General features: G+C 46.0%; 1 protein-coding gene across 3 annotated transcripts in view; it reads left to right on the top strand.

The window, feature by feature from the left end:
* Positions 1 to 24,748, top strand: part of PKNOX1 (PBX/knotted 1 homeobox 1) — a 388,408-nt gene that overhangs the window by 164,970 nt on the left and 198,690 nt on the right. The window contains exon 1 of one of the 3 annotated variants that reach the window (XM_033942742.1): positions 18,091 to 18,141. The exons of the other annotated variants lie outside the window; for them this stretch is intronic. Within the exon in view, the coding sequence (XP_033798633.1) occupies positions 18,106 to 18,141 (36 nt within the window). The 5' untranslated portion in view covers positions 18,091 to 18,105. Of the gene's footprint in view, positions 1 to 18,090; positions 18,142 to 24,748 lie in introns of those variants that run through there. 3 annotated transcript variants of the gene reach the window in all.

The following is a 24,748-nucleotide window of genomic DNA, read 5'->3' as shown; positions in this document are numbered from 1 at the left end:
CTCCCCACTTGGGTTTGGATGTCTTTCAGAGTACCCTCTATTTTGCTGAGCTGGGATCTTTGTTGTGCTATTTGAGCTTCAAATGTTTGTGTTTGTTTGCCCACCATAGCATTTTCTCCCTCCCTATCTTTCCATTTACCTGATAGGGTTTCTATAATCTTGCCTAGTTCTTTTTGCTGCTCTTGATTGTCATATACCTACTTGTGCTACCTGACTAGATAGTTCTGTCAGAGCCTTACTGAAGGAATCTGCAGTCTGTTGTGTATGGTTCAACAGTTCCTGTTTCCCTTCCATGCTGAACATTTACTTCTCAGCTTTAAGAGTCTGCAACTGCTCCCTCAATTCCTTCATTTCTCATTTAAGCTCCTTTTCTATTACTGAATTACCCCCCCCCCCCCTTTGGGTTTCCAATAGGGGTTTTTCCCCTGGATAAGTTGCCATAGTTTCCTGTTGTGTTTGACCTATAGGGCCCATCCTATCCATTGAGCCAAATCCTTTATGCCCCCTACCTGTTCCCAGTAGATGTACCCACCTTTCCAACTTTGCTGGCCAAATCCTCTCGCATATCATCTGCGCTATACAGTCTCCATACTAGACCTGATAAGGTTCCGTGCCATGGTTTACCAGCACTATCCCCACTTTACCCCAATAATCGGGGTCAATAACTCCTGCGCCTACCTCTATCGCCTTCCGCACTGCCAACCCTGAGCATGAGGCAAGTCTTAAGTAGGAACCTGGGGATGGTGAAACTTGTATGTCCGTACATACTACTGCTCTTCCATGAGCAGGTATCAGCATATCCTGGGCTGCATACAGGTCATAACCCGCTGCCCGCTCATAGGCTCTAGTCGGGACCTTGGCTTTCTCTGATATCGGCGCCCACCTTACCGTAGGCTGCCACCCTTTATATATCCTCCTGGGGTGATGCTGTTTCTTTTTGGACCATGTCCCAAACACCTGACAGACGCCTTCCTTACCTTTGCTATTCTGTCCTCCTGCCTGGGCCTCTCCTTCCTGGGTCCTTAACCAATCCTGCCCAAGTATTATAGGGTAAGGTAGACTCTGTACCAGGGCAACTTGCAATGTTATCACTGCCCTCTCAATCTTTACCTTCACCCTGTGCACAGGATATTTCCTTGTGTCCCCATGCACACACCCTATCTCCACCTCTCTAAGGCTTGTGCAGTCTGGGGTATCCCCTTTCAAGTTTTGCCACAGCTCCCTGGCCATAGCGCTCTGCTCCGCTCCGGTATCTATTAGGGCAGTCTCCGACCTATCCCCAATCCATACCTTCCGGAGATACTCTCCCCGAGCATTCCGCCTCACCCCAGTTGTTATGGTGAAGTCTCTCTTTTGCCTGCACTCCCATTGTCGATGTCCTTTTCCCCCACACTTAAAGCATCGAACCTCATTGGATAGAGTAAATTTCCTCTAAGGTGCAATACCCTGGGCTCTTGGACACCCTATTCCCGCTAGGTGACACATCCGCAGGTGTGTGTGTTGGGGCGGGAGTGGGTGGGTGTGCTTTAAATGTAGGTCTTATATCTACCATACATTGGGCGTCCAAATATATCTCCACCACTTGCAACAGCTGTCCCATTATTTGTGACTATGCCTCCATCAATTTGACAAAGTCCTTTTGGTGATGCTCCGCTGCCTCCTGGCTGGCTTGCCACAGTCCTTGGTTGGTCTCTAGGACTCTCTTCAACTCTTCGTTCTGCCGCTGCCGTTCAGCTGCCAACGCCGACGCCTCCATCCTGGACCTGCAGAAACTGGGAAAGAAAGCACACTATCCAAGTGCGATACCTTAATTAACTTAACTGCCCAGTACCACCCTCTCCAGACCCCATGTCTTATGCGCTTACCACAGAACAGACGAGTCTGCGCCTGCGTGCTCCTTAACAGGGTGCACTGCCCTTCTTCTGGAACCTCCTGGTTCCCTCTGGTTCCTCAGGAACTCCTGGCACCGTCTGTGTCCTGTCCTGGGACGTCGCTATCCGCTGCTTGTCTGGAATCCTCCCGCCGTCAAGCGAGCTGCACCGGATCCGGAAGCTGTGTCGTGTTGTAACCGGTTCTCCCGACAATGGCATCCAGTTAATTAGTTTACTGCATTCATACTGTGCTTGCAAAAACACCCTTTTCCTCCAGGAACCAAAACAAAAGTTCCTCCAGGAATTTGACCAAAAGTTGTACAAAAAAAAAATTTTTGGCGTGTGTTATCCTCTATTCCAGCCTTGAAAGGTAAGTCAATCCCACACTGATACCACTTTTGCACCACCTAGTCTCTGGCCAAGCGGTTTTCCAACGCTAGGCAGTGACACACTTCCAACACCTGGCGTGAGTCCCTTTAAAGTAGGGTTACCTTGCAAGTTGGATATCCCTGGAACAACTGAAGTAGGTTTTATTACAAACAGTCCAGTAGTCAGAATGGCTTAAATTAAAACTGAGAACTTTTTTTAGGCGCACAGCCTCAGCAACACACGCTAACACTGCTTCAGTGGTGGAAAAGGTTGCACAAAACAAAGATTCTTCATAAATCAAAACATAAATCCCATAGCTCTGGACTTGCTACATGCCACACAGTCCATGCGTTTCTCTTCACCAGAGCTTGTGTTTAAACAGGCAATTTGTTCTCACAGTCAAAACGTTTCAATTCAAAACAGACTTGCAAAGGAAAATCATATGCCATAATTCTTTAAGCTAGCCTTGCAGAGACCCTGCATGGCAAACAGAGCAGTCTTTAAGTTAACTTTGCCTAGCTCCCAAAGCTCATGGATCTAGTTGTGCTTCATAACTGGCTTAGGATAATTGGTTAACAGATACCAGCAGGCACAGAGGTTTGTAATATGAAACTAGAGTCTTTCAGCGGCTTCCTCACTCAGGCTTAAAAGGGCTGAGCAACGGCTAAAGCCACATGCCAAAACTATTGTGATTTACACAGGCATACTTCCAGGAATTAAATTCTGTCACAACATTCACAGTTCCTAACATAAGGTAGGAAAGGTAAGTTGGAAAGATACCTTCTTATCACACTTCTCAAGGCTAGGAAATCTCCATTCCTTCAGGTTGAGATTCAGGGAGATTATAACTGTCCTCTATCACCATAGGTTCAGGCATACACGGATCAACAGAAAGGCTCCTAACCCGGTCCTCTTCCATGACTCAGTAATTCACTGCCAGTGGTTCTGACTGCTCCCTAGTCAGCACAGACTCCCACAGGGCTCCTTCCTCTGTCCTGGGGCTCCTCCCCGATCTGGTTTCCGTTCCTCTGCCTGCTTCTCCTGCTCTCTCCTTTAGCTCATTACAGAGTCTCCGTTTAAGCTGAGGGGAGAAAGTTTTCTTGCCTTGGCTTGAACTGATCTCAAGGAACCCTGCTGTGCTGCCTTCTGCTTCACAGAATCTGCAAACCCATAAGGCCAATCTTTACTGTTTGACCTCAGGACATTATCAGAGCAATCCCAGCTTTCTGGACCTGCTTCCCTTTCTCCATCTGAGTCCGCAGGATAGTCAGCTGACTTACTCCCCCCAGCTCTGACTTGGTTCGCCCTTCTGCGTCTAGGCTTGTAACTCTTACCAAATCTCTCTGTGACAAGCCTCAGGGTTGCAGGATTGTCACAACACCCACACAGTCGCTGGATACCTGGGAGTCCTCTTTGATACAGCTGAGGGCTGTGTCTATTTGCCAGAAGCTTGCAGACAGAAGCTGTGTGCCGAGATTTCTTCTCTTCTGAAGCAGTCGACTCCTATGGTGTGGGATTATCTTCAAGTTCTAGGATCCATGGTTGCCTTGCTAAATGTAGTTCTTGAGCGAGGGCACTTATACATCCTCTTCAGCATGCCTTACTCTCTTGCTGAGTGCCACACCAAGATGCCTTACAGACTTGTCTACCATGGACTCTGGAGGCCCGAGCAAGCATGGACTGGTGGCTTCACCCACAATCGCTCTGTATGGGCGTACCACTCCACATTGCCTCCTGGATCGTGGTGATGTTGGATGTCAGCTTTCGGGGTTGGGGAGCCCATTGCAATTGTCCTGTTCAGGGGTGTTGGACACCCTCCCAGAGAAAGTGGTCCATCAACTGGTTGAAGCTCAGGGCCATTCATCTGGCTCTGATAAGATTGTGGAAGACTCTGGAGGGCTAAGCAGTCAGGGTCTTCTCTGCCAATGTGACGACAGTAGCCTATGTCAATCGCCAGGGAGGGACAAAGAGCACTCCTCTGGCTCAGGAAGCCCGCCTTCTTTTTCTGTGGGTGGAACGTCATTTCCTGGCGCTGACAGCAATGCATGTGTCGGGTGTGGACAACGTTCAAGCAGACTTCCTCAGCAGACAAACTCTGGATACAGTCGAGTGGGTACTACTACTACCACCACTACTACTACTACTTATATAGCGCTGAACGGCGTATACAGCACTGTACATTTTGACATTTATAGATGGTCCTTGCTCAGAAGAGCTTACAATCTAAATTGGACAGACAGATATGACAGAGCAGTGGTTCCCAACCCTATCCTGGAAGACCACCAGGCCAGTCGGCTTTTTAGGATAGCCCTAAGAAATAAGCATGGAGCAGATTTGCCTGCCTGGCAACTCCATTATATGCAGATCTCTCTCATGCATATTCATTAAGGCTATCCTGAAAACCCGACTGGCCTGGTGGTCCTCCAGGACAGGGTTGGGGACCACTGACATAGAGGGTAGAGGATGTAGAATCCAAGGTGAGAGGAGTTAGGAGTCAAAAGCACTCTCAAAGAGGTAGGCTTTAAAATGGGCTATGAACACTATTAGAGACGGAGTCCACCGTAGGAATTTGGGCAGCTTGTTCCAAGCATATGGTGCAGCAAGGCAGAAGGGACAGAGTCTGGACTTGGCAGTTGAAGAGAAGGGCACAGATAGGAAGGACTTACCAGCTGAGTGGAGCTCACATACGTGAAGATAAATAGTGAGGGGTAGCTGAGTAAGTGCATTTGTAGGTCAGTAAGTGAAGTTTGAATTGTATTCAGAAATGGATGGGAAGCTAATGAAGTGACTTTAGGAGAAGAGTAATGTGAATAAAGCGGCTCTCCTGCAGCCAAATTCTGGATGGATTGGAGGTGAGTGAGATGGCTAAGCAGAAGGCCTGAGAGTATCGAGTTGCAGTAGTCTAAGTGTGAGATGATGAGGGTGTGGATAAGTGATTTGGTAGAGTGCTCAGAGAGGAAGGGTCAGATTTTGGTAATATTATAGAGGAAGAAGCGGCAGGTTTTAGCAATATGTTGTATCTGGGTGGTGAAGGAGAGCAAGGAGTCAAAGATGACCCCTAGATTACTAGCAGACAAAATAGGAAAGATTAGAGTGTTGTTCACAGAGATGAAGAACAAGGGAAGCGGAGAGGTGGGTTTAGACGGGAAGATGAGCAACTCTGTTTTAGCCATTTCAATTTTAGATGATGATGAGACATCCAGGTGGCAATATCGGACAGGCAGGCTAAGACTCTGGTCTGGGTTTCATTAGAGATATTTGGCGCAGAGAGGTCCTGTCCCCAGAGACGTTCCCAGCGATTGTGGGGCACTGGGGGCAGCCCTGCTTTGACCTCATGGTCATGGTAAGAAACAAGAAAGAAGATTGCTTCTTCAGTTGAAGATCTGAGCCCGGAAGCGAGGGGCTTGATGCTCTAGTGCAGCTGTGGTCTCAGGAGCTTTTCCTATGTGTCTTTTTTCCTTAGCCAATGGTCGGCCGAGTCATTCGGAGGATTGTGGCTCATCTAGGCTGCGTCATTCTGGTGGCTCCATATTGACTTCGCAGACTGTGGTATGCAGATCTGATGTGTATGAGCGTGGGTCAGAACTTTCAGCTGAGTGCCTATCCAGACCTTTTCAAGCAGGGTCTAGTAGCCATGGAGGATCTAGGTCACTTTGCTCTTACAGCATGGCTCTTGAGCACACATCCTTCAAGCATAAAGGATATAATCTCAGGACAAGAAGGCAGCCTATTCTCAGCATGTGGGTGACATCATCCATGGAGCCCAGATGTGGACAACTTCACAAGCTGATTTGCTTGCAGAACTTAGAAATTTTGTGACTGCTGCACTGCGCATGCGCGAGTGCCTTCCCACCCACGCAAGGGCACGTGTCTCCTCAGTTCTCAGTTTTCCGCGGAGCCGAGAAGTTGTGCATTCGATGCTCTGCCCTAGACTCAGTTCTACTTTGTGCCTTCTCTCACCACGGCTTGTTTTCTTGTTTTAATAACAGGGTCGCTGTGTTTCTTGCACGTTTTTCTTTCATTTAAAAAAAAAAAAATCCTTTTCTTTTCTTTCTTTGTAACGGCGGGGCCTGCTTTGTAGACCCTGCCGCCGGGTTTCGATTTTGCTGAGGCCATCTTCCTGCCTATGTCCAGGCCGGTCACAGGCTTCAAAAAGTGTAGCCGTTGCCAGCGCGCAATCTCCCTCACTGACCCACATAGGTGGTGTATTCTGTGTCTCGGATCTGACCATCGTCCGGAGTCGTGTGCTCGCTGTGCTACCCTTCAACCTCGAGCCCACAAGTGTCGAGTTCAGGTGGAGAAGCTTTTTGGCAGTATGGATCCCCTTCCTCCAGTCTCAACCTCGACCTCAAATCCGGTTAAGCCTCTCACAGAGGTACTGCCTTCTACCTCGGCTTCGCCTTTGATAAAGCCTGCCTCATTCAGGGCCTCCTTGTCCTCTAGCAAATCTGCTAAGTCCTCTCCTGACGAGACGTTTGCCTCGCTGCCTCCCTCAAGTCAGATGCCAGCAGTAGTTATCAAGCTGCTGAAGAAGCATGTCTCCAAGTCAAAGAGTCGTTCTTCCTCGGAGACTACTCCCATACATAAACATAGTAACATAGTAACATAGTAACATAGTAGATGACGGCAGATAAAGACCCGAATGGTCCATCCAGTCTGCCCAACCTGATTCAATTTAAAAAATTTTTTTTTTTTTTTCTTCTTAGCTATTTCTGGGCGAGAATCCAAAGCTTTACCCGGTACTGTGCTTGGGTTCCAACTGCCGAAATCTCTGTTAAGACTTACTCCAGCCCATCTACACCCTCCCAGCCATTGAAGCCCTCCCCTGCCCATCCTCCTCCAAACGGCCATACACAGACACAGACCGTACAAGTCTGCCCAGTAACTGGCCTAGTTCAATCTTTAATATTATTTTCTGATTCTAAATCTTCTGTGTTCATCCCACGCTTCTTTGAACTCAGTCACAGTTTTACTCTCCACCACCTCTCCCGGGAGCACATTCCAGGCATCCACCACCCTCTCCGTAAAGTAGAATTTCCTAACATTGCCCCTGAATCTACCACCCCTCAACCTCAAATTATGTCCTCTGGTTTTACCATTTTCCTTTCTCTGGAAAAGATTTTGTTCTACGTTAATACCCTTTAAGTATTTGAACGTCTGAATCATATCTCCCCTGTCTCTCCTTTCCTCTAGGGTATACATATTCAGGGCTTCCAGTCTCTCCTCATATGTCTTCTGGTGCAAGCCTCCTATCATTTTCGTCGCCCTCCTCTGGACCGCCTCAAGTCTTCTTACGTCTTTCGCCAGATACGGTCTCCAAAACTGAACACAATACTCCAAGTGGGGCCTCACCAATGACCTGTACAGGGGCATCAACACCTTCTTTCTTCTACTGACTACGCCTCTCTTTATACAGCCCAGAATCCTTCTGGCAGCAGCCACTGCCTTGTCACACTGTTTTTTCGCCTTTAGATCTTCGGACACTATCACCCCGAGGTCCCTCTCCCCGTCCGTGCATATCAGCTTCTCTCCTCCCAGCATATACGGTTCCTTCCTATTATTAATCCCCAAATGCATTACTCTGCATTTCTTTGCATTGAATTTTAGTTGCCAGGCATTAGACCATTCCTCTAACTTTTGCAGATCCTTTTTCATATTTTCCACTCCCTCTTCGGTGTCTACTCTGTTACAAATCTTGGTATCATCTGCAAAAAGGCACACTTTTCCTTCTAACCCTTCAGCAATGTCACTTACATACATATTGAACAGGATTGGCCCCAGCACCGAACCCTGAGGGACTCCACTAGTCACCTTTCCTTCCTTCGAGCGACTTCCATTAACCACCACCCTCTGGCGTCTGTCCCTCCAGTCTCAGAGTCACGTTTGTAGGTTATGATCCAGACCATTTTGGATTGTCAGTTGGCAGTATCCTTGCCAAACTTCCTGCGGCCTCGACTCTGCTTCCTGCAATCCAGCCTGAGCACTCAGCAGTTTCACCTGGCTTCGTGTCCTTGGCTGGGCCTCGAGCTGAATCCATTCACTCTATACAAGGAATCGAGTCCTTGAGAATGCCTCAAGAGGATTCCATACTCAGTATGCAAGGAGTCGATTCTTTGCGAGTGTCTCGTCTGGATCATGAGCACGATAATCAAGGAGCTGAGTCCTTGTCAGTGCCTCGAGATGCCTTGAAACCAGGAGTTCAATCTCGTGTGGTGTCTCAATCTCCAGCCTCCAGCCCTCGTTCCTTGCATAAGGCATCACCCTTCCCGAGGCATAGGGCAAAGACTCCTCGATAGTGAGACCTACCTGGGTCGAGGCACAGTTCTCCACACCAGTCAAGGCTTCCATTGAGGCATTCATCGAGGCACAGATCCTCTTCTCATGAAACACCTCGTCTTTCTACACCTCGAGAAACTTCGAGGCTTTCTACTCCAAAGTCGAGGACACCTCCTCCATCAAGGGATTCTTCTCCTAGTGAATCGTCTATCCCTGCTTATTCAGGCCTCAGATGTGAGTACTCCAGGGAAGCCTCGCCCTCGTTCTCTGCTCTTCGAGGCACTTCAAGGTCACCTTCCCCTCAAGGTCAACCTACCTTGGAGCAGATCTCCTTCTTGACTTTTCTACATCAAATGAATAAGGAGCTCAAGATTATTTTGGGCTCTGATTCCAAGTACACTACTGAGTACTTAGAGGAGATGGGTATGTCTCGACCTCCTGTGGAATCTCTGAAAATACCCATTAACAAACTCCTTTCTCAAACTTTCAAGAGGAACCTTGAAACACTTTATTCCATTCCTGCTGTTCCCAGCAAGCTGGAATCCCATTATAGAATGATCCATTTTAAGGGCTTTGAGAAATCTCAGTTATCACATCAGTCCCTTCTCATGGAGTCCTCTTTAAAAAGGAACAACCCTTCCAAAGTTTATGCCACTGTCCCACCTGGAAGAGAAGGCAGGACCATGGAGAAGTTTGGAGGCCGTTTGTATCAGAATTCTCTGATGGCAACAAGGGTTTTGAATTACAACTTTATCTTTATCTCTTACTTCAAGCATTTAGTTGACACACTACCTGCATATTTCAATTACGTTCCTCAACACTTTCTTACAGCTTTTCAGAATACCATTACTATTCTGAACCAACTCCGCATGCATCTTCTTTAATCTTCCTATGATTCATTTGAGCTTTCCTCGAGGGTCACCGCCTTCTCAGTGGCCATGCGCCGGCTTGACTGGCTTTCGCACTGTCGACATGAATCCTAACCTACAAGATTGCCTGGCTAATATTCCTTGCCAGGGCACTAACTTGTTTGACGACTCCATCGAGGATGCCACTAAGATGGCTGAACATGAGAGGTCCTTTACTTCTATCATTTGTCCTAAGCCTAGGCCTTCCACCTTTGCCATCTTACCAGCGGCGTTTTTCACACAGGGAAGCTCCTTATACCAGGGCGTCTCCTAAAAACCTCAACAGCAACAGAGGCAGCAGAAACCTCAGCCTTCTGATGTACCTAAGGCTTCTCAGCCTTTTTGACCAGCTACTACAGAGCATAAACCTCCATTGTTCTGCCTCTGTCCTCTCCCCTTCCCATTGGAAGTCATCTCCATCATTTTTATCAACAATGGGAGATCATTACATAAGACCTCTGGGTGCTGTTCATCATCAGGAAAGGATACTCTCTTTATTTAGAAACATAGAAACATAGAAAAAGACGGCAGATAAGGGCCGCGGCCCATCTAGTCTGCCCACCCCACTGACCCTCCCCTATTTATCTCTGTGCAGAGATCCCACGTGACGATCCCATTTCTTCTTAAAATCAGGCACGCTGCTCGCCTCGATCACCTGAAGTGGAAGTCTATTCCAGCGATCTACCACTCTTTCGGTGAAAAAGTATTTCCTGGTGTCACCGTGCAATTTCCCGCCCCTGATTTTCCATGTATGTCCTCTTGTCGCTGTCGGACCTTTGAAAAAGAAGATATCTTCTTCTACCTCGATACGGCCCGTGAGGTATTTGAACGTCTCGATCATGTCTCCCCTCTCTCTGCGTTCCTCGAGTGAGTATAGCCGTAATTTATCCAGCCGTTCCTCGTACGGGAGATCCTTGAGTCCCGAGACCATCCGGGTGGCCATTCGCTGGACCGACTCAAGCCTCAGTGCATCCTTGCGGTAATGAGGCCTCCAGAATTGTACACAGTATTCCAGATGAGGCCTCACCATGGATCTATACAATGGCATAATGACTTCAGGCTTGCGGCTGACGAAACTCCTACGTATACATCCCATGATCTGCCTAGCCTTAGATGAAGCCCGCTCCACTTGATTGGCAGCCTTCATGTCTTCACTGATGATTACCCCCAAGTCCCGTTCTGCAACAGTCCTTGATAGGATCTCACCATTTAGGGTGTAAGTCTCGCATGGATTTTGACTGCCAAGGTGCATGACTTTGCATTTCTTGGCATTGAAGCTCAGTTGCCAGGTCCTAGACCATTGCTCCAATAGGAGTAGGTCGTGTTTCATATTGTCCGTTGTGCTCTTGCTTGTTATGTTACACAGTTTGGCGTCATCGGCGAATAACGTTATTTTGCCGCGAAGCCCCTCAGTCAAGTCTCTTATAAAGATATTGAAAAGGATTGGGCCCAAGACCGAGCCCTGCGGCACTCCGCTGATCACTGCCGTCGTTACAGAGGGTGTGCCATTTACCACAACCCTCTGAAGCCTACCACCAAGCCAGTCCCCAACCCATTTAGTCAAAGTGTCACCTAATCCTATTGAACTCATTTTGCACAATAACCTGCGGTGGGGGACACTATCAAATGCTTTGCTGAAGTCCAAGTATACAATGTCCAAGGACTCTCCAACATCGAGCTTCCCCGTCACCCAGTCAAAGAAGCTGATCAAGTTGGATTGGCAGGATTTCCCCTTGGTAAATCCATGCTGACGGGGATCACGCAGATTCTCCTCGTCCAGGATCATATCTAATTGATGTTTGATTAGAGTTTCCATTAGTTTGCTCACTATTGATGTGAGACTCACTGGTCTGTAGTTCTCAGCCTCTGTCCTGCAACCTTTTTTGTGGAGTGGAATGACGTTAGCCGTTTTCCAGTCCAACGGGACTCTACCTGTACTAAGGGAGAGATTGAAGAGCACGGATAGTGGTTCCGCCAGGACGTCCCTTAACTCCCTGAGGACCCTGGGGTGTAGGTTGTCTGGCCCCATTGCTTTGTTAACCTTGAGTTTTGACAACTCACAGTAGACACTGCTTGTTGTGAACTTGAAGTTACTAAACGGGTCTACTGAGCCATCCTTTTTTTGTAGTTGAGGGCCGGAACCTGGCGCCTCGCGGGTGAATACCGAGCAGAAGTATTCGTTTAACAGTTCAGCTTTTTCCGAGTCTGCTTCTATATAGGTCCCGTCTGGTTTCTTGAGGCGTACTATCCCGCTTGTGCTGCGGTTTCTGTCGCTAATGTACCTGAAGAAGGATTTATCGCCCTTCTTGATGTTCTTTGCTAAAGTTTCCTCCATTTGGATTTTGGCCTCTCTAACTGCTGTTTTGACGGCTCTTGCCCTAGTCAAATAGACTTCTCTAGAGTCCTGAGATCCTTTATGTTTGTAGGAGATGAACGCTTTTTTCTTCTCTTTTATGAGGTCCGAGATCTCCGCAGAGAACCATTGTGGCTTATTGTTCCTACGCCGTTTACTCACTGATTTTATATAGCGATTTGTCGCCTCCTGAATGGTAGCTTTCAGAGTTGACCACAGTTCCTCTACGTTATCTGTTCCTGCTTGGTTTTGTAGTGCTTGATGGATGAAATCCCCCATCCAGGTTCCTCCAGATCTCCCTCCAAGAGAGTATTCTTCCAATCCATCCCAGACCGCCCTTCTTCAGGAAGCTTAAGCTCTGCTTCGTCTCCATGCCATCGAGGAGGTTCCATTGGAATAGCAGAGCCGAGGGTTTTACTCCCGTTACTTTCTAGTTCCGAAGAAGACGGGTGATCTGCAGCCCATTTTGGATTTCAGAGCCCTCAACAAATTTCTTGTCAGGGAGAAATTTTGAATGCTGTCTCTAGCATCATTATACCCCCTTCTGGATCAGAATGATTGGTTATGTTCTCTAGATCTCAAAGAGGCTTACACTCACATTCCCATTCATCCAACTTCTCGACAGTTCCTCAGATTTCGGGTGGGAAATCTGCATTTCCAATACAGAGTGTTACCCTTCGGCCTGGCTTCCTCCCCAAGAGTGTTTACCAAGTGCCTGGTAGTGGTAGCAGCAGCTGCGGAGCCATGGTCGACAGGTGTTTCCCTACCTGGACAACTGGCTCATCAAGTATTCAACATCTCAAGGAGTTATTGTAGCAACCCAATGGACAACGTGGTTCCTACAAAGTTTGAGATTCAAATTCAACTTTCTCAAATCCCAGTTATAGCCCTCTCAGAATTTACAGTTCATCGGAGCTGTCCTGGACACTGTCAGACTCAGAGCATTCCTTCTTCAACAACGTCAGGATGCTCTCATTCGTCTCTGCCACAAAGTGTCTTCCTTGACTACAATTTCCGCAAGACACATGATGGTTCTCCTAGGTCACATGGCCTTGACAGTTCACATGACTCCTTTTGCCAGACTTCACCTCAGAATTCCTCAGTGGACCCTTGCATCTCAGTAGGCACAGGCTTGTGACCCATTCTCTCAACACATCAGAGTGACTCCTTTGTTACATAGAAACATAGAAGATGACGGCAGATAAGGGCCATAGCCCATCAGGTCTGCCCACTCTACTGACCCACCCCCAAGTCTACTATCCCAGGGATCCCATTCCTGGTGACAGATTCCCTTGGCTTAACCGATCCCACATGGGCATCCCATTTGTTCTTAAATTATTGCACGCTGTTTGCCTTGATCACCTGCACCGGGAGCTCGTTCCAAGGATCAGCCACTCTCTCGGTGAAGAAATATTTCCTGGTGTCGCCATGAAATTTTCCGCCCCTGAGTTTGAGCGGATGCCCTCTTGTGGCTGAGGGTCCTTTGAGAAAGAGAATCTCTTCTTCCATCTCGATACGGCCGGTAATATACTTAACCGTCTCAATCATGTCTCCTCTCTCCCTACGTTCCTCGAGTGAGCACAGCCGCAAATTTCCAGCCTTTCCTCATACGATAGATCCTTGAGCCCCGAGACCATCCTGGTGGCCATCCGTTGCACCGACTCTACTCTCAGCACATCTTTTCGGTAGCGTGGCCTCCAGAATTGCACACAGTATTCCAAATGAGGTCTCACTATGGTTCTGTATAATGGCATTATGACTTCAGGCTTCTGGCTGACGAAACTCCTACGGATGCAACCTAACAACTGTCTTGCCTTAGATGAAGCCTTCTCCACATGATCAGCAGTTTTCAAGTCTGCGCTGATGATCACTCCCAAGTCTCATTCTGTTGAAGTTCTAGCTAAGGTCTCACCATTCAAGGTGTAAGTTCTGCACGGATTTCTGCTGCCGAGGTGCATGATCTTGCATTTCTTAGCGTTGAAGCCCAGCTGCCAGGTCGAGGACCAAAGCTCCAACAAATGTAGGTCCTGTGTGAATTGCCGTCTCTCAATATATTGCATAGTTTGGCGTCGTCAGCGAATAACGTTATCTTACCTTAAAACCCCTGAGTTAGGTCCCCTATGAATATGTTGAAAAGGAGCGGGCCCAAGACTGAGCCCTGCAGTACTCCACTGGTCACCTCCGATGTTTTAGAGAGGGTACCGTTAACTACCACCCTCTGAAGTCTGCCACTCAGCCAGTCATTGACCCATGTAGTTAGTGTTTCTCCCAGCCCCATTGATTTCATCTTGCTCAACAGCCTGCGATGTGGGACACTATCGAAAGCTTTGCTGAAGTCTAGGTATACGACGTCCATGGATTCTCCCAAGTCTAGCTGTTTTGTTACCCAGTCAAAGAAGCTGATGGGATTGGATTGGCAGGACCTACCCTTGGTGAATCCGTGTTGACTGGGATCCCGTAGATTCTCCTCATCCAAGATTGCGTCTAATTTACGTTTGATTAGTGTTTCCATGAGTTTGCATACTATTGATGTGAGACTCACCGGTCTGTAGTTTGCAGCCTCTGCCCTGCAACCCTTTTTGTGCAGTGGAACGACGTTAGCTGTTTTCCAGTCTATGGGGACTCTCCCCGAACTTAGGGAGAGATTGAAGAGTCCTGATAGCGGTTCTGCCAGGACATCACTCAGCTCACTGAGCACCCTGGGGTATAGATTGTCCGGTCCCATGGCTTTGTTCACCTTGAGTCTTGCCAGTTTGTAGTAGACGTCGCCAGGTGTGAACTCGAAATTCTGAAACAGGTCTTCCACGCTGGGCCTTGCCTGCAACTGTGGACTGTGTCCAGGTGCCTCGCAGTTGAAGACCGAGCAAAAGTATTCATTCAGTAGTTCTGCTTTATCGGAATCTGATTCTGCGCAGTTCCCATCTAGTTTTCTAAGGCGTACTATCCCGTCTCTGTTCTTTTTCCTATCACTAATATACCTGAAGAAGGATTTGTCCCCTTTCTTCATGTTCTTTGCCACTCGAAGTTTGGCCTCCCTGACTGCCGTTTTGACCACTGCAGACCTCGCCCTATGTTCTAGTTTAGCTTCCCTAGTCTCCGTTCATTTGTAGGAAATAAATGCTTTTTTCTTCTCCTTGACGAGGTGCGAGATTTCTGCAGAGTACCATTGGGGTTTGTTGTTTCTCCGCCATTTAGAGGCTAGCGTATCTCCTACCGAGACCTTCGAGACACTATCCCTGTTGGTGAGCACCAGGTCGAGGATCGCCTGGGCCCTAGTGGGTTCCAATACCATTTTTTTGAGTCATGCTCCCTTTATGGATGTTAACAGTCTCCTGCTGCTGCTGGTTGTTGCTGAGTATGAGTTCCAATCTGCGTCAGGCATGTTGAAGTCCCCTAGCAGAACAGCGTCTCCCCGTAGAGTGATATTCTCTATGTCTTCAATGAATTTGGAGTCTTTATCTTCCAGTTGTCTTGGAGATCTGTATACTACACCAAGATACAGGCATTTTTCCCTGCCTCTGGCCAGGTTCACCCAGAGGGATTCCCCGGTGTACTTGACATCTATGGATGCTCTCTTCCAGTTTCTCCAGAGGTTTACTGTTTCACCTCCCCTCATCAGAAAGTCCTCATGACAGATTCTTCGACCTACGCTTTGGAGGGGGAGGGGGGACTAATCTCGACAATCTCCGTACTCAAGGCCATTGGTCCACAACGGATCATCAGTGTCATATCAATCTGTTGGAACTCAGAGTGATCTTCAGTGCTCTTAAAGCTTTTCAACATCTTCTTCACGATCAGGTAGTCCTCATTTGGACAGACAACCAAGTAGCCATGTACTACGTCAACAAGCAGGGAGAAATAGGATCTCTCCCTCTTTGTCAGGAAGCTCAAAAGGTGTTGCACTGGGCAATCCATCACAACACCTTCATGAAAGCAGTCTACATTAAAGGAGAGAAAAACTGTCTGGCGGACAAATGGAGTCGTCTTCTACAACCTCACAAATGGACACTCAATTCCTTGCCTCTCCATCACATTTTTTTCTCAGTAGGGAACTCCTTAGATAGATCTCTTTGCGTCTCCCCACAACCACAAACTGCCTCAGTTTTTCTCCAGGATATACACTCCTCATCGCCTCGAGGCAGATGCTTTCCTTCTGGAATGGATGAATCAGTTTCTATATACATTCCCTCCATTTCCTCTGATTCTCAAGACTCTTGTCAAATTCAAATGGGAACATGCCACCATGATTCTGATAGCTCCTCAGTGGTCCAGACAACCTTGGTTCTCCCTTCTATTTCAACTCAGCAGCAGGGAGCCATTTCTTCTACCAGTTTTTCCCTCTCTGCTTACACAGAGTCAGGGGTCTCTACTTCATCCCAACCTGCAGTCTCTACACCTGATAGCTTGGTACCTCTCCACTTAACTTCCACTCTACAGTTTTCTCAATCTGTACAGGACATTTTAGAGGCTTCTAGAAAGCCTACCACTAGACAATGCTACAATCAGAAATGGACTAGATTTTCTGCTTGGTGCACCACTTATCACAAAGAGCCTCAATCTACCTCCTTGTCTTTAGTTTTGGATTACCTGTTCCACTTATCACAATCAGGCCTCAAATCCACATCCATTCGAGTCCATCTTAGTTCAATCGCTTCTTTTCATCAGCCTATTGAAGGGAAATTCCTTTCGGCTCATCCTGTGGTTTCCAGATTTATGAAAGGACTTTTCAATGTCAAACCTCCTCCAGTGGTTTGGGATCTCAATGTTGTTCTTGCCAATTGATGAAGCCTCCTTTTGAACCAATGGATTCGGCTCATCTTAAATATCTCACTTGGAAAGTGGCTTTTCTCATTGCTCTTACATCCACTCACAGGGTCAGCGAACTACAAGCTTTAGTAGCGGACCCACCTTTCACAGTATTTCATCACAACAAGGTAGTCCTCCGTACTCATCCTAAATTCTTACCTAAAGTGGTTTCAGAATTTCACCTCAACCAATCTCTTGTACTTCCAGTGTTTTTTCCAAAGGCTCATTCTCATCCTGGAGAAACATCTCTTCATACTCTGGACTGTAAGCATGCTTTGGCTTTCTACCTGCAACGTACTCAACCACATAGATCTTCACCTCAACTTTTTGTCTCCTTTGATCCAAACAAGTTGGGACATCCGATTTCAAAGCGCACCATATCCAACTGATTAGAAGCTTGCATCTCTTTTTGCTATGCTCAGGCTGGACTGCATCTGCAAAGCCGAGTCACAGCCCATAAAGTCAGAATCATGGCAGCATCAGTAGCTTTCCTCAGATCTATGCTATTGAGGAAATCTGCAAAGCTGCCACTTGGTCCTAGGTTCATACTTTCACCTCTAATTATTGTTTGGAAACTTTTTCCAGATGGGATGGCCATTTTGGTCAGGCAGTATTACAAAATATATTCTCATGAATTGCCAACACTCCCACCATCTCATTCTGGTTAGCCTGGAGGTCACGCAGATGTTGAGAATAGGCTGCCTGCTTGTCCTGGGATAAAGCACAGTTACTTACCGTAACAGGTGTTATCCAGGGACAGCAGGCAGCTATTCTCACAGCCCACCCACCTCCCCTGGTTGGCTTCTCTGATAGTTATTTGAACTGAGGAGACGCGTGCCCTTGCATGGGCGGGAAGGCACTCGCGCATGTGCGGTGCGGCAGTCGCAAACTTTCTAAGTTCTGCAAGCAAATCAGCTTGCAAAGCTGTCCACATCCGGGCTCCATGGATGACGTCACCCACATGTTTAGAAAAGCTGTCTCTGGATAATACCTGTTACGGTAAATAACTGTGCTTTCTGCCCTGGTTGTTGTTACTCTTCTCAGGTCTAAGAAATCTAAGAAGCTTTGCTCTGAGATACAGCCCTACACTATTACCCCGGAGTTCACACAGACTTTGTCTGTGTCCTTACAAATTTGTTTTCATGCTGTTGTGCTCCACATTACTCATCAAATAAGAAACACTTTGGACCCCTGAGGAAGATGTGTTTCTTTAGGGCACAAGTGGACCACTTTCTGTACAACGTTTTATTGACAAATAAAAATCCTGCATCAAGTACATCAGTTCTGCAGTTCTCTTTTTTGCTTCCTGTTGCTCAACACTTACTGCAGACTCATTGGATTTTTTCTTCTTTGTGGCTACAGGTGCCTCTACTTCACATATATTAGGTGTTTCTCAGTGCTTGGGTACTAACTGTAGAGGGAGCTAAACAGCACAGTGAAGTACACCAGAGGCAGAATGAAAAATCCGGAGTGGATTCCTTCTGCAGCATGTGGGTATGGATAAATAACCCAGCTGTCTAGTATGTCTCACATATCTACTGGAAAAGAGCTTACCAGGGTAAGCATATAATCTCTTTTTCACCATGAGTATGGCTAGTGCTACTGATAGAACCAGTTGTGCAGTAAAGCCTGTAGGCCAACATCAGCTTCAAGGCAGCTAAATTACAATTGCAAAAGCATTTATATTCCGCTGCAAACCAAAAATGTGTATCAGTGTGGATTACAATTTCAAGGCTAGCAAATTCTAGCAGAATACATAATAGTAAAAAGAAGGTTTGCTAGTGACAAACAAGTTAGTTACAGCAAATATTCTTGAAAAAGATATGCTTTTAAGAGTTTACTATGTTTTAGATAGCAAGGGTTCTGGAAAAGAGTTTCAGCATTGAACTGATCAAAAGTCAAAGTATGCTGAATAGCTTTAAATCTGCTACTATTATGTGGAATTAGTCTCCTTCATCTTTCTATTAATGCATCTAGTCTTTTCACGTTATGGGGCCTCTAGGAGAATCGTAAACAGAATACAACTAAATCTGCCTTCTACAAAAAATGATAATTATGTCACATATAGTTTACATGATTCATGTTACGTATAGTTTATATAATTAATTTACACTGTCCAAAAGAATTTAAGTAATATGCACTTTTTATAAACATGTTTTTCTAGTTTTTGTTTTTTTTCATACATAGCAATATTCCCACGACTTTCATGTATATTAATTAATTAATTAGGTCTTATGTATATCCATTAATTAGGCTTTATGCACAAGCACTTTATATATTTAAGAACTTCTCAATTTTAAAATATTTAAAACCAGTATTTTCAATAGTTAACTTAATAAATTGAGTGATTATAATATTCAGGATACCAAATGCAATTAATCAATTAGATTTCTAATCCTAATTTGTAAGTTAGTATTTATAATAGTAAGGGTAATAAAATGAGTAATTATAATAATTATAGGACATTAAATGCAACTTATAATAAATAAATTAAAATTAAAATTTATTGTGATAGGGGGTGGTGGACATAAATGATTACAACAATATATAAGACAGGAACCTGGAATGGTATATATCATAAGAGGTTCTTAAGATTGATGTCTGTATAATTTATGATATGTCCACCACACAATTTTCTTTGAATACTCAATAAGGATTAAGACTTTATTCTTGTTATGATTTAGACACTCATGATGATATATTTTTAATAGATAATTTAATTTAGATCTGTTATATTAAATGCCATTTTTGGCGCTCATCTAAAGTTTTGAACAATATTAGAATTGATGTTTTGACCATATATCGATTGACTTATCTTCCCGTCACCTTATTTGCTTACATTTATAGGGTTAATATACGATTAAGGCCTTTCCATATAATATGGCCGGCACTGCAAACAGGCACAGATTTCTAAAACAAATAAACATTTCATATACTCTGTCTTGCCCCAGCGACAGCCTCTTAGCAAACAGTGAGGTAAACGGAGTTTTAAAACTCCTGCAGTTTAGGGAATATTGGCAGTTCTTTCCCTCACATAACAAGCTTCAATGGGCTAGATTCACTAACCTGCCCGATCTTGACCGATCCGATGGATTCACAAACTGGCAATATTCTAATGAGGGCGATCGGAGGAATGCCCCCATCCGCCGACATAGATTGCTAGTGTGTGATCCCGATGCATGTGCAGACCATCTGTAGATGGTCTGCGCATGTGTGTAAGACCCATCTGAACCACGACTTTTTTTTTTTTTTTACTTTTACTTTACTTTTAGTAGCCCAGTGAGCCCGTGGTTTTAACCTGCTTTAAACCCGCGGGTTAAAACCACGGGCTCGCAGTGAAGGGAAGGGCAGGAGAGATTCGGGACAGCAGGCAGGAGATATTCGGGAAAGAGCAGGGTGGCGATTCGTGGCGGCAGGCAGGAGAGATTCAGGGCAGAGTAGGCAGGACAGATTCGGGGCAGAGCATCGGGATGGCAGTGAGCTGAAGTAGAAGGGAGAACCAAATCTGTCTGGGCCACCGAGGAGCTATCAGGATTGATTCTGTCTTGAGTTTGATCAAGGTGTTCGGATAACAAAAAGATGAGATTCTGATCATATCCAGAAGATTACAGGAAAACTATTGGTTGGAACATTTAGAGTCTGGTGATGGAGTGAGGTTATTGGTTATATCATGAGTTTGTCTTGATATATTTCTTGAATAGCCTGGTTTTTAAATTTCCCTTCTGAAGCTTTTGTAGTTTGGTGCTGAGATCAATAAATTGGAGATGTGGCTGTCTAGAACAGTAGTTCCCAACCCTATCCTGGAGTACCACCAGGCCAATCGGGTTTTCAGGATAGCCCTAATGAATATTTATGGAACAGATTTGCATGCCTCTCACTTCCTTTATATGCAAATCTCTCTCATGCATATTCATTAGGGATAGCCTGAAAACCCGATTGGCCTGGTGGTCCTCCAGGACAAGGTTGGGTTGGTCTAGAAGATATGGTGGAGTACTTTGGAGTTGAGAGTCCACTTGTGTGGCCAGAGGAATCTGTTGAGTTTGTCGGCAAGGACATTCTGTTTACCTTGAACATATATAGCCCTTAGGAATATGTTGTGAGGGATTGCCCAATTCCAAATGTGTTGGGCTTCTCAACAAAGAAGAAGAGAACCCATGCCACCCTGCATTCTTCTGGATATCGCTCCAGTCATTTCCGACATTCTTCTCCACATCTCCATTCCACTAAATTTGGCAAGCATTCTTCCATGTCCAAGCACATTTTCCTAAGTGATCAGACAAGCGTAAGAAGTCTGTTTCACCTACTCCATAGGACTGGTACCAAGCTAAATGCTGGTACTGTTCTCCTTCCATTCCAGTGGATTCAGACCTTCATCTTGATCCTACTCATGAGGCATCTCCATCTTCTACAGAAGCTTATGATTCTCACACAGAGCATTCTCCTCACACCACTTCTCACAGAGAGCCTTCTCCTGAGCCGGTCTCATTTACTTGCTTTATCAGGCAAATGAGTAAAGACGTGGCTGTAAAATTGGAAACAGACTCAGAGGAATTGGAAGCAGTACTCGGAGGAATTTATAGAAATGTCCTCCTAAGAACTTCTCAAGTTTCCAAGTTATCATGGGTGACTTCAACTATCCGGGGATAGACTGGAACCTAGGTACCTCCGGCTGCACTAGGGAGACCAAGTTCCTGGATGCTGTAGGCAATTGCTTCCTGGAACAACGTGTCAAGGAACATACAAGAGGAAATGCAATTCTGGACTTAATTCTAAATGGACTGCGAGGACTGGCACAAGGTGTAGAAGTAGAGGGGACACTGGGAAGCAGCGATCACAATATGATCCATTTCAACCTGGACGCAGGGGAGAAACACCAGTCCAGAACGATGGCCACAGTGCTGAACTTCCACAAGGGAAATTACGAAGGGATAAGAAGTTGCATCAGAGGTGACCTTTCCGGCAGCCACATGCAACTTCAACGCTCCGGCTGCTCGTAGGAAGGCAATTTAGAAATCGCCGGCTACGAAAGTAAGGGGCAGGGAGGTTTGTCGGCATAGTTATGCGCTGCAAGCAGGAAACACTCCTTCTGCCTTTTAAATTGAGGAGCACGTGAGTAGGACTTACTGTTTAATTTTTTTAGTTGGACCGGGGCCTGCTGTCTGGGGGGGGGGGTGAAAGCGCAAGGGGATATTTTATGTGGCAATATTGCATAGCAGTAATGTCTGTGCAGGAGGAATTTTGTGTAGCCATGGGGGAGAATCATGTAGCAAAGACAGAAAATGATTAAATGAAAATTGTTGAACGCTTTCTTTTTTTTTTTTTTCTTTACTCCTTTCTCATTGTCTTTTGTTGCCAACAGCACAGGGTGGTTTTTGATGAGGAGGAAGGAGTGCAGACCTACAACCCTGGACTCTCTTGCTCAAGCTGGGTCTCCTGGGGAATTAGATATGGATTTTGATGAGATACCAGGGTCCGAGGCAGCTTGACCTCTCTGGCAGCAGAAGCCATGGCTGCAGTGGAGAGGGGTGGGGTGAAAGCGCCACGAAGGTAAGGGGCAGGGAGGGAGAAAGGGAGGAAAGGTAAGGTGGAGAGGAACAGATTCTGACGGGAACTAATCTAATCTAATCTAAACCTTAGGTTTCTATACCGCATCATCTCTACATTCGTAAAGCTCGACACGGTTAACAAGAGTTAGGGTAGAAAGGAACTCCAGTGGAGGGAAGAGGCAAAATGAAGAGAAAATTTAGAGGACTAGAATAACCAGAGAGGGAGGGAACTGTGGAAGAGGGATGGGGAGGAACAGACGCTGAAGGGAAATGGATAAGACAGAGTGGGGAGAAGATGCTGAAGGAAAATGGGGAACATAGAGTGGGGAAAAGATGCTGGCAGGGAAGAAGACAGATATGCCAGACTATGGGGGAAGCGGAGGGAAGAAGATGGGTGCCAGACAACTTGGGAGGGGGGAGTGAAGGGAGAGGCACAGTAACAGAGCAAATGGAAGACGCAGAGAGAAGACAGACATTGGATGGAAGGAATTGAATGAGAAGATGAGGAAAGCAGAAACCAGACAACAAAGGTAGAAAAAAAAATTATATTTATTTATTTATTTTGCTTTAGGATAAAGTAGTATATTAGTTATGTTGATAAAAATTTATAAACAAAGCCTTGCCAGCTGAACATCTCTTTCTCTAGTTCAGCAGCCAGAACTTTGATTCATAAGGAAAGAATAAGCTAAATATTACAGTACTGAGGCTTGTATGGATGCTGCGGGGACGGGGCGGTGGTGGGGATGGGGTGGGGCGGTGAAGGGGACGGTGGGATGTGGACGGGGTATTGATGGGAACAGATTTTTTCCCCCATGTCATTCTCTACGCTGAACTCAGCAGCTCTCCATCTAATTTTTTTCTCAATGGGGAACCCCACAACAACAAGCTGCCCCAGTTCTGTTCCAGTCTCTATTCTCCTCATCGCCTGGAGGCAGATGCTTTTCTCCTGGACTGGACAAACAAGTTCCTCTATGCGTTTCCTCCATTTCCACTTATCCTCAAAATGCTTGTCAAACTCAAACAGGAGTCTTCCACCATGATTCTGATAGCTCTTTGGTGGCCTAGACACTTCAACTAAGCATCAGGGAGCCTCTTCTTCTGCCAATTTTCCATCTCTTCTTACACAGAGTCAAGGTTCTCTTCTTCAACGCAACCTACAGTCTTTACACATGACAGCTTGGTATCTCAGGCTGACTTCACCTGATTTTCATTTTTCTCAACCTGTCAGAGATATTTTGAATGCTTCCAGAAAACCAGCCACCAGCGACCATAATATGGTATGGCTCAATCTCGAGAAGGGTTTCCCTAAGTCACACACAGCAACGAGGGTTCTCAACTTTAGAGGCACAGACTTCAACCGCATGAGAGAATTTATCCATCAAGAGCTATATAAACAGGTAAAAGCTGACAATGTGGAGGATATGTGGTCGACTCTAAAGTCCATCCTACATGAAGCGACAACCCGCTACATAAGAACAGTAAGTAAACGCAGGAGAAACAAAAAACCCCAATGGTTCAGCAAAGATATTTCAGACCTAGTTAAAAAGAAAAAAGAAGCATATATCGCCTACAAACATTTAGGAAAACAGGAGGCGAAAGAGGACTATCTAGACAGATCCAGAGCTGTCAAAAAAGCAGTCAGAGAGGCCAAAATCCAAATGGAGGAAAATCTAGCACAGGACATTAAGAAAGGAGATAAATCTTTCTTTAGCTATATTAGTGACAGGAAAAGAAACAAAGATGGGATTGTACGCCTGAAGCAATCGGATGGTAACTTTGCAGAATCAGATTCTGCCAAGGCAGAACTACTAAACAAATATTTCTGTTCAGTCTTCACATGTGAGGCACCGGGAGACGGTCCACAGCTTCAGACGGGAGATAACCAGAAAGACCCGTTTCAGGATTTCGAATTTACGCCAGATAGCGTCTACAGCGAACTATCAAGACTCAAAGTGAACAAAGCCATGGGACCAGACAACCTACACCCCAGGGTACTCAGGGAGTTATGTGAAGTCCTGGCGGAACCATTATCTGTGCTTTTCAATCTTTCCCTACGCACAGGAAGAGTCCCCTTGGACTGGAAAACCGCCAACGTAATCCCACTACACAAAAAGGGCAGCAAGACAGAGACAGCAAACTACAGGCCAGTGAGTCTCACGTCTATAGTGTGTAAAGTCATGGAAACACTGATCAAGCAGAATCTTGACACAATCCTAGATGAGGAAAATCTACGTGATTCCCACCAACACGGGTTCACCCAGGGTAGATCCTGCCAATCCAATCTTATTAGCTTTTTTGACTGGGTTACTAGACAACTGGATGCCGGGGAGGCACTGGACGTGGTGTATTTGGACTTCAGTAAAGCATTTGATAGCGTCCCACACCGAAGGTTATTGAACAAGCTGAAATCAATGGGCTTGGGAGACACTCTAACTAAATGGGTTGGGGACTGGCTGAGCGGTAGAGTACAGAGGGTGGTGGTGAACGGTACCCCATCAGAAGCGTCGGACGTGCTCAGTGGAGTACCGCAGGGCTCAGTCTTGGGTCCGATTTTATTCAACTTATTCATAAGAGATATGACGCAAGGACTTAGGGGAAAGGTATCACTGTTCGCCGATG

Source organism: Geotrypetes seraphini, chromosome 4 (assembly GCF_902459505.1).
Source record: "Geotrypetes seraphini chromosome 4, aGeoSer1.1, whole genome shotgun sequence".
Classification (NCBI taxonomy): Eukaryota; Metazoa; Chordata; class Amphibia; order Gymnophiona; family Dermophiidae; genus Geotrypetes; species Geotrypetes seraphini.
This window is presented reverse-complemented; position numbering and strand designations above follow the sequence as displayed.